Source organism: Athene noctua, chromosome 5 (assembly GCF_965140245.1).
Source record: "Athene noctua chromosome 5, bAthNoc1.hap1.1, whole genome shotgun sequence".
In the NCBI taxonomy this organism is placed as follows: Eukaryota; Metazoa; Chordata; class Aves; order Strigiformes; family Strigidae; genus Athene; species Athene noctua.
This window is the reverse complement of record NC_134041.1, coordinates 31,355,621-31,373,702: the sequence shown is the minus strand read 5'-3', so window position 1 is coordinate 31,373,702 and position 18,082 is coordinate 31,355,621. Positions and strand designations below refer to the sequence as shown.

At 38.1% G+C, this 18,082-nt stretch overlaps 1 protein-coding gene across 3 annotated transcripts in view; it reads left to right on the top strand.

Annotated features, from left to right (window-relative positions):
* The window catches only part of CEP350 (centrosomal protein 350), a 76,971-nt gene that overhangs the window by 37,104 nt on the left and 21,785 nt on the right, over positions 1–18,082 (top strand). For 2 of the 3 annotated variants that reach the window (XM_074906944.1, XM_074906943.1), the window contains exons 19-30: positions 110–238; positions 2,804–2,940; positions 3,315–3,434; positions 4,163–4,329; positions 4,839–5,035; positions 5,578–5,762; positions 6,719–6,806; positions 7,183–7,329; positions 8,125–8,282; positions 11,874–11,996; positions 15,610–15,809; positions 17,409–17,620. In XM_074906944.1, the coding sequence (XP_074763045.1) occupies positions 110–238; positions 2,804–2,940; positions 3,315–3,434; positions 4,163–4,329; positions 4,839–5,035; positions 5,578–5,762; positions 6,719–6,806; positions 7,183–7,329; positions 8,125–8,282; positions 11,874–11,996; positions 15,610–15,809; positions 17,409–17,620 (1,863 nt within the window). The remainder of the gene's footprint in view (positions 1–109; positions 239–2,803; positions 2,941–3,314; positions 3,435–4,162; positions 4,330–4,838; positions 5,036–5,577; positions 5,763–6,718; positions 6,807–7,182; positions 7,330–8,124; positions 8,283–11,873; positions 11,997–15,609; positions 15,810–17,408; positions 17,621–18,082) is intronic. The other variant, XM_074906945.1, reaches the window with a different exon arrangement.

The following is an 18,082-nucleotide window of genomic DNA, read 5'->3' as shown; positions in this document are numbered from 1 at the left end:
TCTTTGGAGTCAATTTCAAACTTCTTTCCCCCAGATTTTGAGAAATAAAACTTCAGTTATTATAACAAGAACATCTTGAAGAGCTGAACTGGCTTTGTCTTCTGCATAGGTCCATGCAGAGTCACTACAGCATCTGGTCCAGTCACGGCAGGAGGCTGTACAAGAGGCCCCTTTGGCTGCAGCCAAGCAGGCAGAAACCATGCTTCTCACTACAGATACAGCTCACCAGATCCGTGAGGTGAGGTCCTCAGTAAAGGAAAAAGCTGTTCTAATTTCAGTATTATTTTGAATACCTTTTTGCCTCCAGGTTGTTTTCTGTTCCATGTCATTCTCACTGCAACTTCTTCACCTTCATAACATGACAAATGATAGGACTTTAAAGGAGCTTTTCTGGCGTTGTTACTTAGAAGTCAGTCAGCAGTCTTAAATCCTTGTTGACTATTCTTATGATCTCACAGTTAATAAACTGTTAAGAAGTTTGTTCTTCCAGGAGAGATTGGTCATAGTGAACACATCTTTAATTTGTAAGAGTTGTACTCCATCAGGGTTTGATCCTGTATCTGTTTGATATGCAAATTAAATTAGAGAGACAGGGAAATAGCAATTTTGCTTACTTTTGGAGGTAGGAGACCAACAACAACAAAAAAAAAAAGAGGTGGATTGGAGGATCTTCAGCAGACTTCTTAACTTGGGACAGAGTCTGGAGTTTGGGTTTTTTTTTAAATATTTTTTCATTCTGCTTGCATCCTAAAGAATATTTATTAGTTTTCAGTTTTACATATCAGTTTATCAGGTTTTATACTTGCTATTCCCAGCATGTAGCAGATGCATAAATAAGAAACACAGTAACCAAAAAATGCTTTTGTTTCTTCATTGTTTAGCAATCACAGTGACTGTGGATTAGGGTTATGGGATGGAGTGTAGAAGTCTGATGGATATGAACATAACTGTTTATTCAGTCTATGCACATGCTGGTGCTTAGCAAAGCTGTTTTTATGATAGGTAATGGGACTGTAGAATAATACTGAGGTTCTTGTTCTGAACTTTGCCAAATGAGTGAAATTTAAATACTTTTTGAATAGAGAAGAATGGGTTAGGTTAAAGGAGCAAAAAAGCTCAGATATCTGAGATACATGCAGAGGTTGCTGATAGCAGGTAGTGAAGTCTTGGATGAAGACAAAGAAACATTTGTAGTTTTGTCCTGGTTTCAGCTGGGATAGAGCTAATTAGGTGGTTTTTCCCCCCTTCCTCCTTAGTAGCTAGAATAGTGCTGTTTTTGGGTTCAGTATGGATTTTGATATTAGAAGAATGTTGATAATACACTGATGGTTTTTGTTGTTGCTAAGAAATCAAGGACTTTTCAACTTCTCATGTCCTGCTAGTGCACAGGTATATAAGAAGCTGGGGGGAGCATAGCCAAAACAATGGACCCAAACTGGCCAATGGAATATTCCATATCATCTAGTGTCATGCTCAGTATATTGATAGGAGTTGATTGGGAAGCTCCACTCGGGTTTTTGCGGTGGTGACTTCAGGATTCTCTCTTCTCTGGGATTGCTGGCTGGGAACAGGCTGGGCATCGGTCAGTGGGTGGTGAGCAATAGCATTGTGCGTTACCTGTTTGTATTTTCTATTATTACTATTATCATTATCATTTTATTTCAATTATTAAATTGTTTTTATCTCAACCTACAAGTCTCCTTACCACTCCAACTCTCCCTTGCTCACTCTCTGGGCGTGGGAGAGGGTGAAGAAGTGGCTGCATGGTGTTTGACTGCAGGCTGGATTTAAACCCTGACAAGTTTATCGAGCCAGTAGGTGGAAACCAATTAAGCAGGGTAGAAGAAACAGTGACAGCTTTTATTTGGTCTGGGGTTGTAATCTTGTCTTGCTCTAAGTTTGAAGTCTGACACTTAAGAGGTGCTAGTGGAGAGGTGGATGGGGTGACCTGGCCAGTGATGATGGACTGGCAGAGTAGCTTTTCCATCCATGTTCACTAGTGACTCCTGATATTCACTAGGTTTTGTAAAATTGTATGCATTACAATTAGTGTGTACATTAATTGAAGAATTAGTGAAGAAGCTCAGTATGTGTATTGGAAGTTATTGAAATACAGCATATTGCTACCTTCAAAGCCATCTTGAGTTCCTTGCTCTGCAAGAGGCAGACCCTTGAACAATGAGAGAAATAGTAAATTCTAAAGCTGCTAAAACCCAGTGTTATCTGCTGTGATTCCTGAAGTTGTACTTATTTCGTAAACAGTGACTACCATGCATTAGAAAGGAGAAATTCATGGCTATCTATTGATTTAATGCTGCCAATTTTAGACCTGGTAGTTTGCATAACATTGGAATTTTAAACCTGTTGCTTCCTTTAGAGTGAAAATAATATTTCTTGCTCTTTGGGCAAGATGGACTTTAAAATGAAAAAGAAAACATTGTTTCAGGCTTTTTTTTTTCCTTTTAAATGAATTGTAATGGTAGGTCTGGAATGTTGTATTATGTGGGATCATTCTAGTAATCAGAGTTTGATTAAGTTGATCAGAATGATATAAGTAGTGTCTTGCACGTCTGTAGTTTCATCAATTATTCCACTCTACATAAAGAATATGTATTTATAGAGCAGTATGCACTTTTTATAACTAAAATTAGTAAATATGTAATTATAAACCATCTCAAAAGCATGTCTTACGCATTTGTTCAATAAATCAGTAAATTGTCTGTGAGAGTGACTGTTTTCTATTTCAAAAACATTTTGATGTTAATAAGCTCATTGTATTCCTTTTATTTTTTATTGTACTCAGATGACAGAGTTGGCACGAACCCAGATCTCAGATACTGTCAGTGCTCCAGCTGCTCCAGTCACCACCTTGTTTGACCACCAGCGTCAGCATCATTCAGAGTTCATGAAGCAGCTGAGAGCCCGAACTGATACAAACAGGTTTTCCCTAATGTTTCACATCTTCGGAAGGGGGAAGTCAGATAGTTAGATTTAGCTTCACTTATTCACTTGTACAAGAAAATTGTAAGATGTCATAATGTGTGAGCATTTAAGAAGAAGAATTTCTATTTCGTCTTTACACCCTAAATAGTGTACTTCAAAGATAACACTAACTGGTTATATGAAGCTCTGTATAAAGGAGTAGAAAAAGATGCTCTGTTTTCTGCAATGATTTAACCAGTCTAAGCTTTAAGTGGTATTTTCAGAAATTTTAACTGTTACTACTTCTAGTAAACTGATGAAAGCTTGTGAAAACTGTATTACTCCTTGTTTTAAGACAACACAGACTTACCCAGAACACTTCTCTTTCTCAGGAAATGTGAGTCTGCTGCCATGTCGCAAGGTAGAGAGGAGACAGGTGACTCAAAACAGACATACTCACCAATGTTTGATAGTTACTCAGAGTCCTCAAGATCAAAAGTTCATGATCAGAGGTAAGAAGAGTTTAGATTATACAGAGGATTTTTTGCTATAAATAAGAACTAAAGTACAAAGGAATATCAAGATATTTCCTTCAATATTTTTGTTTAAAAGAGTCAGTATTAAACCTTCAACAGATAAACCGGTCTTATAGTCCAGAGCTTGAATATTTACATGCCTACCAGAATTTGTTTTGTCTAATTACTATGTGGTCCACAGTGTGATAGTACGTTATGTGTTAGTATCTTCAGTTTTGAATTTGCTGTGTATGTTCTAGTTGGCTGCTTTTCTCTTTCCTAACTTTAGAATAATTGAGTTTCACATCCACTTTCTCATTCGGCTGAATTAGCAAGAGTCTATCAAGCAGGTGAAGGGAAATGGTTATTCCACTCTGTTTAGCTCTTGTGAGACTGTATCTGGAATAGTGTCCAGTTTTGGACTCCTCGGTAAAGAGAAGATATTATCATATTGACAAAATTCTAGTGGTGAACCACCAGGATGGTTAGGAGGCTGGAGTACGTGATGTAAGAGAGAGGCTGAAGGAACTGGGCTAGCTTAACCTAGAAAAGAGAAGGCTGAGGGGACAGGGATGTAGATGCAGTATCATTTCAAAAACAACCCAAACCTTCTGCATGTCGACTATTACTGGGATGTTAATCATGGTATATACAGTAGTAATATAAAATAAATACTTTGAAATGTGCACAGTAATTTTAAAAAAAATTATCTCTTGATAACACAGTAGTACCAGCAGCCGCCAAGAGAGTCCTTCAGTTCTGTCTTCAAAGGAGAACGAGAAGAAGCTTTTCTGTCGTGAAAAGATAACTAGCAGTGTTGAAGAACAGGCTCATACTGGTGTGGATGATTCCTTGCGGAGCGATAGTATTTTATCACTGCCAGATGAAAAAGGTTAGCTCTATTGTTTGTATGTGATGAGTCTGAAGGTGGTAAGGGGTGTGTGTGTGTGTCTGTTTCAGAGTTAGTTTCTGAAATAAATGTGGAAATATGTGTGAAGAAAGCTGAGCCCTAGGTGAATTGCTAGCCTCTTAAGAGGTAACAGGATAGCACAGTGAGATGGGAATCTTTGAAATTCTGCACAACAGAGTGATGGAATCTGTGGGCCCTTTTATTTTCTGCTGTGCTAGCTGTAGCCAGATGTTCACTTGCTGAATACACAGACTGAACATTAAATGTTTCAGCAGACCCAGAAATGTGTTTATACCTGTGTACAGAAGTCTGTTAGCTCTTTTGAAGCTAGATAACAGTATTTCATTATGTCCTCTAACTCAAGGTTACTCTTTTCTAATAGTTATGTCTCTTGTGTTTCATGTCCCCTCAATTTTACTGAGATGAGACTGAGTAAAGCTGCATTCATGGTACATACCTGAGCATAAAAACGCTTCCAATTTCTCCCTTAGATTCTGCTTCTGTTGCAACAGAGTATTCTCTGAAATTTGATGAGTCCATGACAGAGGACGAGATAGAAGAGAAGTCTTTTCGGTCTTTGCTGCCCTCTGAAAGTCATCGCAGAAATAACTTGGAGAAGAAACGGGGTAGTCGTGATGATTCTGATGAGGAAGTCTCCCCAGAAAAAACAGCTCTGTCATCTATCAAGGTAGGTCAATCAACCATAGTTAAGATAAATTAACTGAACTGAAATGGTTAAGCTAATGAGCTTCAAGTGAGCTGTTTTTAGCCGTGTTTGCAAACTTTAGGGTTCTTTTCCTCCTTGTGGTTCTTTGAGCATCTCAAAACATAGAGTTGTATGAATCATGCTGTATGTCACTGTTGTACAAGTGCCATGACTTACAGAACAATCCATCCAGATCTTTACCTGTTCTCTTGTGGCTTTGGAGAAGAGGAGTGGCTTTTTGAGGTAGATGATAAAAGTCCAGTGAATTAAGTCTTCCTGCTGTGCCTACACACAGCTTGGAAGTACAAAAGGATGCTTCATCTCTCTGGCCCAAGAGGGGACATCCCGAAACTGTCATGCAGCCCAGCTGCACAGCTGATCTGTACAAAGCTCAGAGAGGAAAAACAGCTTCCCTTCCTACCTCTGTGTTTGTGTGTGTATATCTGTATATACACACACTTTGACATTGAAAAAAGCTTTGGAATTTCTGTATTATCAAATGTCAAATTTGTCTTGCCTTCCAGGAGCTAAGCATGCCATTCTCAGGGGGGCAAGATAGTTTCTCTAAATTTACCATGGAGATGGTAAGACAGTACATGAAAGAGGAGGAAATGCGAGCAGCTCATCAGTCCTCACTGCTTCGTCTCCGGGAGAAGGCACTGAAAGAGAAGACCAAGGCTGAATTAGCTTGGCTGGAACACCAGAAGAAGTAAGGCAGTTCTGAATATACACTGTTGCTGACTGACCATTTTCTTGTACTTCTACTTGAATTTTTTTGGAAGAATTTACTTCCACCCCTCCCTTATCAAGTTTCAATGGTTGAACTAATCTTCTGACATCAGTAATCTATACAAATGTTATTGTGACTTGGAAAGAACAGAACCCAGTTTGTAAGTGTGCTTTGATGTTTACATTGAATATATTTTGATAAAAGAGAATTTCATTGAAACAATAAAACATCAGATGTGTGTTGTCAGTCGGAGAAGGTAGTTCCCAACAATGACTCTACAAGTCTTAATTCAAGAATGTGTAAAACTGTAAAAGAGTTAGAACTTTATTTGCTTGGTATCTACCTGAGCCCGTTTTAAATGCCTCAGGCTGAATTTTTTAAGGATAATTTTTTAAGGATACATGTTTTCCTTAATGATTTATTTCCAACCTAACATATGCTTTGTCCTGGAATGGCACTTGAAGTACCTAGTGATACTACTAAACAGTGGTGGCCGGATTTAATCAATAATACTTTTCCATAATCACTCTCTGCATGAGAGTACCACTGTTCACCACGCATTTTCTTCCAATTTCTTGTTGTTGTGGGTTTGAGAAAGGACTGTGAGGTAGTGACACAAGTGTCCTTCCTTATGTCTTTCTCAAATGTGAGCACATGTGCCTCTGCAGAGCTTCTGCCCAGTTGCTGCCTCTGCAGAGCTTCTGCCCAGTGATGTGAGATCTTGTATTACCTGTGTTGGCCTCTTTATTGTGCATGTCTGACTAAACAGTACAAAATATTCCACTGTAGAGCATGCCAGTGATTAAGTGCAGGCATATACTCTTCTGCAGGTTAGGATAAGTAAACTTTTTTTTACTCTTTAAAGTTTTTTTAAAAAAAGCTTGTTGTTGTACACTTTTTTTCTTATTTAGTCTTTTCTTCCAATCTGTTCACAGGCATTTGCGAGACAAGGGAGAGGATGATAAGATGCCTCCTATTCGAAAGAGGCAGCGTGGTCTGTTGCTGAGATTACAACAGGAAAAGGTAGCTGATGCCCTCTAGGGAAATCCTGTTGGAACCCCTGTGTGGGCATTAAACGTTTCAGACTGTAAAATCTAGGAATTGAGAGAAATCCATATCAGGATTTTGGAGAGGAAGCTAGCAGTATTTCTTACGAATGTTTTATTTTCATTTTGGTAGTTTTTAACACATTGTTTTAAAGGATCCTTCTGTATCAGTAATCTCACTCGTTAAGACTTAAAAGTATTAATTAATCTATTCTTTGCTACTGAAGTTCAGGTTAGTTACTTCATCATGTAGTTGCAGTCATTTTAAACCCATAGCAAGGATGGCAGCTTTAGTGTGCGTTCTTGAGAGCTATCTGTTGCAGTTCTTATGCTTAATCTTTTATACCTAAAAGGCAGAAATTAAGCGTCTTCAAGAGGCTAACAAGGCTGCTCGGAAGGAGAGGCAGCTAATCCTTAAACAGCAGGCAGAAATAGAACGAATCCGTCAGACTACAATGAAACTGCAGGAAAAACTGAAATCTGCAGGAGAAAACAAGCTGGTAAGTGTTCACTACAGAAGCTGGAGTCTTCCCTCTTTGGCCGTGCAGCTGGTATTTGATTTCAGTGTTTATAAGAATGGAAAGCTACTAGATTGGACCTATCACGTGTAAGTTTTGTCTGCCTGAAAACAGTCTCATCCTCTTTATCTCAGAAATTTTATCTTTAATTTCTTTAAAGCATTGTTTAAGGAAATGCATTTGTAGAAGTGATAAGATGTTTAACTGGGCAGTAGGTGGTGTTTGTTCATTCTCAGGCTTAACTAATGACTTTGGGAATATGAGGGGTTTGATGCTTAGATCTCATGGGCTCTTATTTTGTTTGATTATTTGTCATACCCCAGAGTACTAAATGTAAATGCTAAACCCAAAACTTGCTGCTTTGTGTGTGTGTTGGTGTCATTACATTAAGTTTCTTGCATTGCTTTATGAGATAGAGAGATGGGATTTTGATAACTGTCTGCCTCCTTACAAAATTTTTTGGAGACACAAGTTTAACAATAGTAGTACAGAAGGTTGTTTTCCTGGTTGGGTAACTGAATTCTGATGGGGTTTTTTGTTCTGGATACAGTTAGGGGAGAACTTAAATTATGGAGAAAAAGGGTGTACTAAAAAACTTTGTGTCAATTAACTTCATTTTCCACCTTAATTTAAATTTTCAGGTGGACAGACTTATCTGAAGTAGTATTTGATGTAATCTGTGGAAGGAGTAAACTAAATTAACACAGTTTTTTAAAAAATTGTAGCATAACATCTTACTTTTAATGTTGTGTTTTGTTTTTTTAACCCTCCTTACAGGAACTTCACAGTGAGGATGATATCAAGCAGAGCAGTGGTTCTAGCCCACTTCCAACTGATGCAGAAACCCGCAGCCCTTCCCCAATCTCAATCTCCAGCAGTGAGACTAGTAGCATTATGCAGAAACTTAAAAAAATGCGCAGCAGAATGGATGAAAAGTAACTAATTTTTTTTCTTATACAAAAGTTTACTATTTTAATAGAAGAAGTTAGTTTGGCTGTCAGAAAAATCAGAGATATTGATATCACATACACTTTGATTTGCATAAAAAATAGCTGATTGGAAGCATTAATAGAACTATATTAATCTTACAGTCTTTAAAATATGACATTAAAATTCTTGCATAAATTCTGAGATACAAACTAGTAACTGAGGTTTTATTATAGAAGATTGGTTTTAATATTCTTTGTACTTGATAGAGTTGGTAAAAGCACATCAACTTAAGAGATCTTGATGTTTGTACATAGAAGGAACTTGGACAAGCTCCAGCCTTGATGGTACATCTTGTCAGAGTTCCTCTTGCAGTGAGAGGCCTGAAGTCAAATGGTCAAAATGGTGCCTGTATTTTGTATCTCCCCTTTTATTTTAAAGGAAAAAAATACAGGGTGTGAGACTCTGGAATTACAGTACCAGTTTTTATCTTGAATTGAAGCATAAATTATAAATAGCAATAGTCTTATGCAAAAATTAGGAACTGAGTTTGAGATCAGGCTCACAAAGTCATTGAGCTTGTTAGACATGTGATTTCTACCTTATTCAGCTGCTGAATTTCAATTCTAATTGCATTGAAATCATCTAGAGCTGAATTCTGTAAGTATTTTCTTAATTAATGGAGGTGATATGTGTGTGACTTGAGAAGACAGGCAGTTAGTAAGACCTTTCTTTTCCTCCTGTGTGGCCCAGAGGATGGAAAAAAATTGTAAACTGTCGTTAGTCTCCAGAGGAAATAACAAAGTATATCTGCAGTTCCTGGCTCTGCAAACTAAGACTGAATCTGTTGATTTCAGTTGTTAAATTCTATTGAATCAAAAAATGCTTCTGCATCTTTTCAGTGTAGGAATTACTTTGTCTGCACTAAACATCCCAAATGCTTTACCGTGTTCATTAGTTTGAAGCCTTAAACTCTTACTTGAGACTAATCCATTGAGAGTCTGCCCTCTGCCAGTTACCACAAGAAATAGTCTTCACTTAAACAATTTTTTGGAACGTGTAACCAAGGCTGGTCACTATATTTTAGTCCGTACGAGTGATCTTTGTAATATTTTTTCTCTTGAGACTCCTAACACAGCTGGATAAAACATCGAAAAGATATCACTGCCACTTGTAAAGACAAGCTGTCTGTGACTCCTTAGCACCCTATTTGCTTGTAATCATTTGAGAAGCACGTTCCCCACGCTTGCATGTATTTGTATATGAAGATAAAAAACAGTAGTAGTAAGAGAGGATTTGATGTAAGTAGGAAAAAACATGTTCTAGTTGCATGGTCTTCACGTTCTAGCCTGAATTGATTGTTATTTTATTCAGATTCTTCTGGTAGGATCTGGTAAACCAAACAGCCAAAATCACAAATGATTTCAAGTTTCTGAAGTGTCATATTTCCAAAACTAAACTCTTAGCATTTTAAGTCATGTGAAAACTACCCTATTGTTACAGCAGCAAACTCTTTTCTCAAAATATGTTTTGAGACTGATAAATGGCTTAGGATAGGGGCTTGAACAGGTGTGCTCTGTAGGCCATGTTGACTTTAGGGTTTAAAAAACCCCAAGATTTTTCTTCTGATCTTATTTTTTTTCTTGCTCAAAAGAGGGTCTTTATCTTATTTTTTTTTCTATCTGAGATTCAACATATAAAATTTCAAATGGTGATACAAAACCATGTTACAGCTTATGAATTTTGAGATATAGTATTAATACGATATTAACACTATGAGTATTAAGTATACAAGTATATAGTTTTAACACTGTATTAATGCTATAAGAGATCACAAGTATACTTTTATATTCAAGACTTCCTTTGCCACTTTTTTATCAGGTAGTGGTTTTGTCAATATTGTTTTTGAAATCTTACTTTTTTAAAAGTGCCTTCATTTCTAAGTGACAATTATGATTGAAGAAAGAGTTACATATTAATAAATAGTTGTTCCTACTATTAAAAGGAATAGTAGTAGATACAAAGTATGTTCAACCCTTAAAGACATCTTGTCAGTCCAAAATATTACTCACCTGGAGAATACTTTTCAGAAGGTGGATAGGAGGATTTGAGCTGGAACAAGAGGAAATTGTGTGTGATGTGATGTATGTGGTCATGTATTTTTGTTTTTATGGTTTTGTCTTGGATTGCTATATATGATCAAAGGAAGTAGTATTTTGTGTAAACGTAAACGATTCTCTAGAACTAAGTCTTTCTAACTTTCTAGCTTTTGCACACCTTTTACAGGTTTTTGATAGTGATAGCAGTGTTTATTGATTGAAAAATAGTGCTGACTTGGTATCTATTTTTGATGTCCTTATTTGTAAAACACCTAAGAATAATATGAACGTAATAGAGTAAAACATTTGGTTTAGGGTGTAATGATAGAAAGCTGCCATTTGAAGGGAATCAATCCGGTTGTGAGATATGGCAAAAAGAAAGAAGCCAAATGACAAGTAAACTACAAAGGAACTGGAGGAAGGAATTGGGAAAAACTGCTATGCTGGATTTGCTGTACTCTGTAGCAAGGTGGAAATCCTTTGGCTTCCTAATTTTTGAAGCAGCTTTAATATTTCTCTTCTGCTAAGATGGGAATGAAAGAATAGTTCTATTTTAATTTTAATTGATGAGTCTGTGTAGCCTGCATGTGAACAGGAGCATGCTCTGTCAAAGAGAATTAACCACTTTCCCCTTGCTTTTCTTGCATATGCAACTTTAATGATAATCTGTGCAACAGCAGAACTAATTAAATGCTCATTTTCTTTTGCTTTTCCTTAATATGCTTCTTAGCTTGCATTGTAGTTGATAGAGCTATATCGAGCATGGTATTTTTCTATAAATATGATAACTCAGTAGGAATTAGCTTAAAATGGCAATTCATTAGGAAATACCATTTTAAGCACATCTTCTGTAGATTTTTTTTTAAAAAACAATAGGCATTATCTTTCTGCAGTTAATGCTTCAAGTGAAAGAGGCAATACCATAAGTATTCTGAGACCAAGTCTGCACTCTGTTGCAAAAACAAAACAAACAAACCAAAAAACCAAAACAGCAGGTAGAAGTTGAATTACAGGTGTATGTCAGACTTTTCCTGGAATTGCTCATTTTATGAAAACTTTTTTTTTCCACTCCCCATTTCACTGGTGCTTACCTTTGGACAAGTAATTTTACCGAGGTTTCACCAGGTGAATGAAAATGTGTTTAAAGTTTCAGACTAGCAAATGTTCATGTTACAAAAACAGTGTGCTATTTAATGCTAATAATATACTCTTATCAACAGTTAGTATAGCAGGAGTTGCAAAAAGATTAGGTTAAGATATGTTAACTGGTGTGTGTGGGAGTCTGCATCAAAGTAATAAAACTCCTTCCAAAATTTAAAGAAAAATACAGCAATGTGAAAATAGCTTGTCTTTAACTTTTTTCTACTTGAGATGTTGGGTAATAACTATACAATGTTAAATGCAATTAATTTTCAAGTTCTTTGCTAGATGCTGTCCTTTTCTTGTTCTTTCTGCCTTTTTTGCTATCTTAGTGTTAAACTCTTCCTCCTTATTTTGTAGACACTGCTCTCCTGTTCACTACTTCTTCTCTGTCTTTACGTCTCACCACTGGGCCTCTCTCAGTGTCTGTTTTCCCAACCTCCACCCCAAATTCCAGCTGTATATCTACAACCAATTGGTCAGGTAACTGTATCTTTCTCAAGTGATCGACTCTTTGATAGAGCATGCTCTGTTCAGTCCTAGAAAGTCAAGGGGTTCTTCATCAGTGAACGTTTTTGACACTTTCCTCACTGTTTCCAGATCTTTATTAATAGACATAGACAGTGGGATTGAGTTGCACCCTCAGCAGGTTTGTGGATGACACCAAGCTGCGTGGTGCAGTTGATGCACTAGAGGGAAGGGATGCCATCCAGAGGGACCTGGACAGGCTTGAGGAGTTTTCCAGTGTGAACATCATGAAGGTCAACGAGGCCATGTGCCAAGGTCCTGCACATGGGTTAGGGCAATCCCCAGTATCAGTATAGACTGAGGGATGAATGGATTGAGAGAGGCCCTGTGGAGAAGGATTTGAAGATGCTGGAGGATGAAAAATTGGCCAGCAGGTCAAGGAGGTGATGCTCCCCCTCTGTTCTGCTCTGCTCTCATGAGATCCCACATGGAGTACTGTGTCCAGCTCTGGGGGCACCAGTACAAGAAAGACATGGACCTACTTGAGCAGGTCCAGAGGAGGGCCACAAAAATGGTCAGAGGGCTGGAACACCTTTCCTGTGAAGAAAGGCTGAGTGAATTGATGTTGTTCAGCCTGGAGAAGAAAAGGCTCGGGGGACACCTTACTGTGGCTTTTCAGTATAAACAGTGGTCTTACAAGAAAAGTGGAGAGAGACATTTTACCTGGGCCTGCAGTGATAGGGCAGGGGATAATGGGTTTTGGTAGATTAGAGAGGGTAGATCCAAATTAAGGAAGAAATTTATTACGATGAGGGTAGTGAGGCACTGGAACAGGTTGCCCAGAGAAGCTGTGGCTGCCCCCTCCCTGGAAGTGTTCAAGATCAGGCTGCACAGGGCTTTGAACAACCTGATCTAGTAGAAAGTGTCCCAGCCCATGGCAAGGGGGTTGGGACTAGATGATCTTTAACGTCCCTTCCAACCGAAACTAGTCTGTGATGCTTACCTCTTATTCCTACTGCGTTCTTGAGTGGCAGACAGTTCACTTGGCTCCTACTGCTTGGTCACTACTTCGAAATAGCCGCTGAAACTGTGTAGTTTGGGCTTAAAGTCATTATATGTTGGATATGAATGTATAAGTACAGGTTAGAGCAGCAGGTTAATGCTTCCAGGTTAATATTTGGAATGCATGGATAAAATATGTAATGTTAGCACCAGATAAATAGTTAGACTTTGAAATCATGCTGGTGTAAGCTGAGTGCTGCCGCTCCTTCTTTGCTTCCCCAGATCTCCAGCTTCACAGATGCCAGATGTGGTTTTGCATTTTTTTCTGTGAAGGTGCCCCTGCTTTTGAGGATAAATATGTACCCTTGGTATTGCAACTGGAACTCTCTAGGCTGTAGTAAATATTAAGGCAGTGTGTATGCTACCCTGTGGCTCTGACCTTTTAAACTCCAGGGTTGTAAAAGGGTCTGTGTCTTTAGCCATGCTGCTTTATCCTCCTCTTCCTGTAGGCTGAATGTTGGAACCCTCTTTCTCTCCCATCACTTCTTTTGACTTCTCTTTCTTATTAAGTAGTCTTTTTGTGGGATTAGTTTCATGGTCATTTAGTTAATTCTCCTGTCTGCAGTCTTCTGGCTTAATTCATTTGACATTTGCTTTTAAGGAGTCCTGCTCTTTAGAATCCATTTATTTCAGCCTTCCTCTTGCATTTTATTTCAACTGGACTTGCCTCCCTCAAGATTCAGTAAACTGTGAAGATCCAGACACTCTGATGAAATTAAACAGTGGGTGAAGGAAGAATTTGCCTTTTGCATTGAGATCATTGTAATAATGACCTCCATAATGAGTTCCAAATACACGATCTGCTAGACAGTTGGAACTGATGTGTATCTGAAAGTAAGAGTTGATAAATCTGATAGTGCTGGTGAAAGACGACATAAGCATGACTGTCCATGTCATGTTTGTAATGCAGTTAGTGTTGGTAGTCTAGTGTCTTAATGATATTAATCTGTCGGTTTTGTCTAAGAGTAGATGATGTTTGATGTTTGTCTGTAGAAAGTGATAAAGTAATGCACAAAATGATGGAATCTGTCAGCTTGAAAGTGGCAGGTGTTCCAGAGACACTGAGATGCTTCTGTTTTTCAACTACTCCTGTTTTGACCATAGGAAAGAAGATTGTGTGCATGTCTTACTGTCTTCGAAAACTTTTATCTTCACATCATAACTTGTCCACCTTACCTGCATCTGTCTTAGAGAAGGGCTTATCTGAATCTTTACCTTTTTGATCAACTGCCAGCTCAGTTTTCCAGGGAACAGAATGAACACTGAGTGAGCAAACAAGAAATGTCCCTTAGCAGGTGAGACCTGCAGATTAGCCAATTGGTCATTCCAGTCTCCGGAAATAAAAGGGGTTTTTGAAACATGAGGGATTAAAAAGCACAAATGAAATTATTACTCGCTTTGCAGATAAAAAACTTTGATGCTAAGTGTTTGGGGTGGCTTGAAAGTTACAAATTATAAAGGCATTTGCAAATCCAGGTATCACAAGTCTTTGAAGACTGCCTTTTTAGGCACCACACCTTCTCTATGAATGATAAACTATTACTCCAGCTGGCACACCAGGTATTTTCTACAGAATGATTCTATGACATCTTAAAAATATCAGTGTAGGAGATGAATGGATTGATACACGCTCTTCACTAGACTTGGCATGTCAGAGGAAGTATGTGCAATTGGTGTTGGACTAGCTTCTATTTACTGTCTTAAAGGTTGAATCCTTTGGTCTTGGTTACTACAGTGTAAGACCAGAGATGCTGTTGCTCAAGAGTGGGCAGACAGAACTAGTATACACACAAAAACCTATTCATACCTACAAAGTTCTGTAAGAGTTTCCTAATTTATGAGGTTTCACTGATCACCTAAGAAATATTTGTCAGAAAGAAAATATCTGCTAATTTTGAGCATGAGCTTTACTTTTTATCTACTCTTAAACTAGCAGTCAGATATATTAGTAGCTGGGAAAATGTAGTCCTGTATCCTTATTCTCTGGATGCCATCAACTCACAATTAGCATTCTAAGTGTGGCAATACATAGAGATAATGCTTAAAGGAAGAAGGATAAAAGCTCCAGTAATTCAGAATTACTAATACAGAATCTTCTCTTACAATTCTGTATTTGAAAAGAACTGTGGGGCAACTGGGGTTACAATTTTTCTGTCACTGGGATTAGCAAAAGGAAAGATTCTTTTTTCAAACAGTCACTGCTTTCTTGAGGGTTCCAGTTTAATACCACAGGTACTTTTGTTGTCCTGAAATTGGGAACTTAACCTATTAATTTTAGCAAATAGTTAGTAGCACTTTTAGTGATTTTGAAGATCTTTAAAATTTCAGCAGCATGTTTACAGTATGTTGTAGACTTTACTTACTGCAAATAAAAGAACTCTTGTGTACTTGCAGGTTTTTTCAGCAGCACATTAGAAGTCTAGGAGTTAGTAGTTAGTGGGGATATTATCCTAGAAAACAGTTGGAACAGCTATAACTCTGGGAACTGTGGCAGTAGAGCATCTAGGTATTGGGACCTTTGAGTGTGGTTGGCTGTTTTCTCATTGTCTTCTGCTTTGTCTGTCAGGTTCCTAACTAAGCGAGAACAGAAGCTGATGCAGCGTCGACAACATGCTGAAGAATTGTTGGAGTGGAAACGCCGCCTGGATGCAGAGGAAGCAGAAATACGGCGGATAGAAAAGCAGGCTCTAGCTGCCTGGGAAAAAGAGCTACTCAAAACCAAAATAGCCAGAAAAGACCTGGGGGATCAGAGAACTGAGCCCAAAGGTAATAGAAGAGGGGGGAAGTGATGCAAATGACAATAGTAAAGCATATTTGACACAGCAGTTGCTTAGGTTTGCACTTTCTTCCATTTTTGACATCTTGGTTGTGGTTGTTCTCTGGACACTCCTAGAATCTCAGTTTCTATACTCTCTGCTGCTTTCTGTTGTCTTGTTCTTTTAGCCCTATTTTACCCCTTAGTTAAATGTGTATTCCTCCTTTGCTGCATATCTTCTCAAGTGAACAGTGTAGCATAGGCCCATCAGACTTTTTTACATACAATTTAAACTATATTTCTGTCTTTCAAAACAAAAATATTGCATGATCTTTTGCTGATCATCTTCTGAACTTGATCTCTTTAAACCATTTTCCCCTGTAGTGCTCAAAGTGTCTATCCTGTTAGCCTTATTACTGATGGTGAGGATGACTTATCAGGGACTGCTTTCCCCTTGTCTATGTTTTCAAAAAAATAGAAAGCATTTTTTTCTTCCCTCTGTTGTTAGTGCACTGTAACTGTTTGAAATCTGCGACTGTGCTAAAGTGTGCTAGGCTGTAGTTAGTATAAATGATGCTATTGTGAGGAAAAATAAGTTCCCAGTTTTGGGAGCTACAGCTTTACTGTTCTGGCTTAAGTGGACCGTACTTTCAGCATGAAGTGCATAAGTGAATTGCAGTGGGAGAAAATAATGACGCTTCAGGGATTGTTCTAGAAATAATCAATTTTCCTTTTTTCTCCACTTTGCTGAAAGCAGGCAGCATGTCCTTCGAATGTGCAAAGGGAATTCAGAATTATGCCCTATTACACTTGTTACTGAAAACAGTCATGTGGATTTTAGGCATTGTAAGACATTTTAAAGATGTTAAGTGTATGAGTCAGTAAGTTCCAGTGAACAAAAATTCAGCATGAATGCTGAATCCTCATCAACAGAGGAGAAAATACACTTGGTTGCTATTAATTGTATCTAGCAGTAAGCATTGGAGCACAGCCCTGCTTCAGAATTTGTTCCTCTCCCCAGCCTTTGCTCAAATATTGAATAGTTCTCCATGGCTGCCTCAGTAATGTTTTGACTCCTGCGGAATTTAGTAAACACAAGTATTGAAAACCCAACTTACTGTTTTACTTGTTGCCAGTTGAGACACTCATGATGAAATCATAACATTAAAATGTTTTCTGCAACTACTGTAAAGGAAGCAATCAGTTCTAAATTCAAGATCTGGCTTGCAGATTATATGCTCCTTCATGACTTCTTCAGACTAATAGTGACTCTTGCTGGTGTATGGTCAACTGGAAGGACAGGTTTCCCTAACAATGTTTTTGGAGTGCGTTGTCTAGAAAATGTTAGAATATCCTGAAAACCTCTTTTAGATATTCAGTGATCACTAAGAATGTTTGGCAGTCTTAAATCATAGTTCTCTGGTAAACATGCTTGTTCCTGGTAAATATTCCACCCTCGGTGTCTAGGTGAGTGAAATAACACTTATCAATTTGACATGTATTGGTAGCAGTTACTACTTTATATGCAGGTAGCAGTATCTCTGAAAGGATATAAGTCAGTACTAGTTCTTAGGCGCTTTGGTTTTTTTTCTCTCATTATTCGATCTCAGAAACGGCTAGTGAAGAAGAGTCTCCAGTGCTGCCTTGCTCTCATCTGAACAGTGAAAGCTCTATCCCAGAAGATCTTGGCAGTCTAGCTGCTGAGTCTGTCCCATCAGAGACTATGGGCCATGGACAGCCAGAAAGCCCAGATCAGAGCACAACTAATGAAGAAATGGTTTATTCTGAAGAGTTCAAGTCCTCTACCTCACCTGGCAAACTTGTGAGTGAGCTTTTTATGCTATATAGTCTTACACTTGTAAAAGGCTATCAGAGAAGTAGTAAGTATAGCCGCCCAGCTGTCAAAGCAGAGGTTAAACTATTCTCTGTGTTTGCAATACCATTTTACATTACTGTGAATAAACACTGTGATCAGATATGTTTTTTGAAGTCTTGAGGAAAGGTGGTTTCAGCACAGTTTAGATATTTTTAAACTTGTGGGTAGTCTTGCAACATGCTTTGCATACGTCACAGGTATGTGGTATTAAGTGGTGGAACGCTGACCCAATTTACCAGTGTGAATTAGCTGTAGGCTAGCTTGTTACCATTTTATAAATTCTTTGAGGCCATGGAAACTATGCTCTGTTTTTCCGTTTTGCTCTACTTGCAAGTGATGTATCCCAAAATATTGTTATGGGATGAAGAAGCAGAGCTATAACATCATGCACAGTCCTTTGTGTTTCAG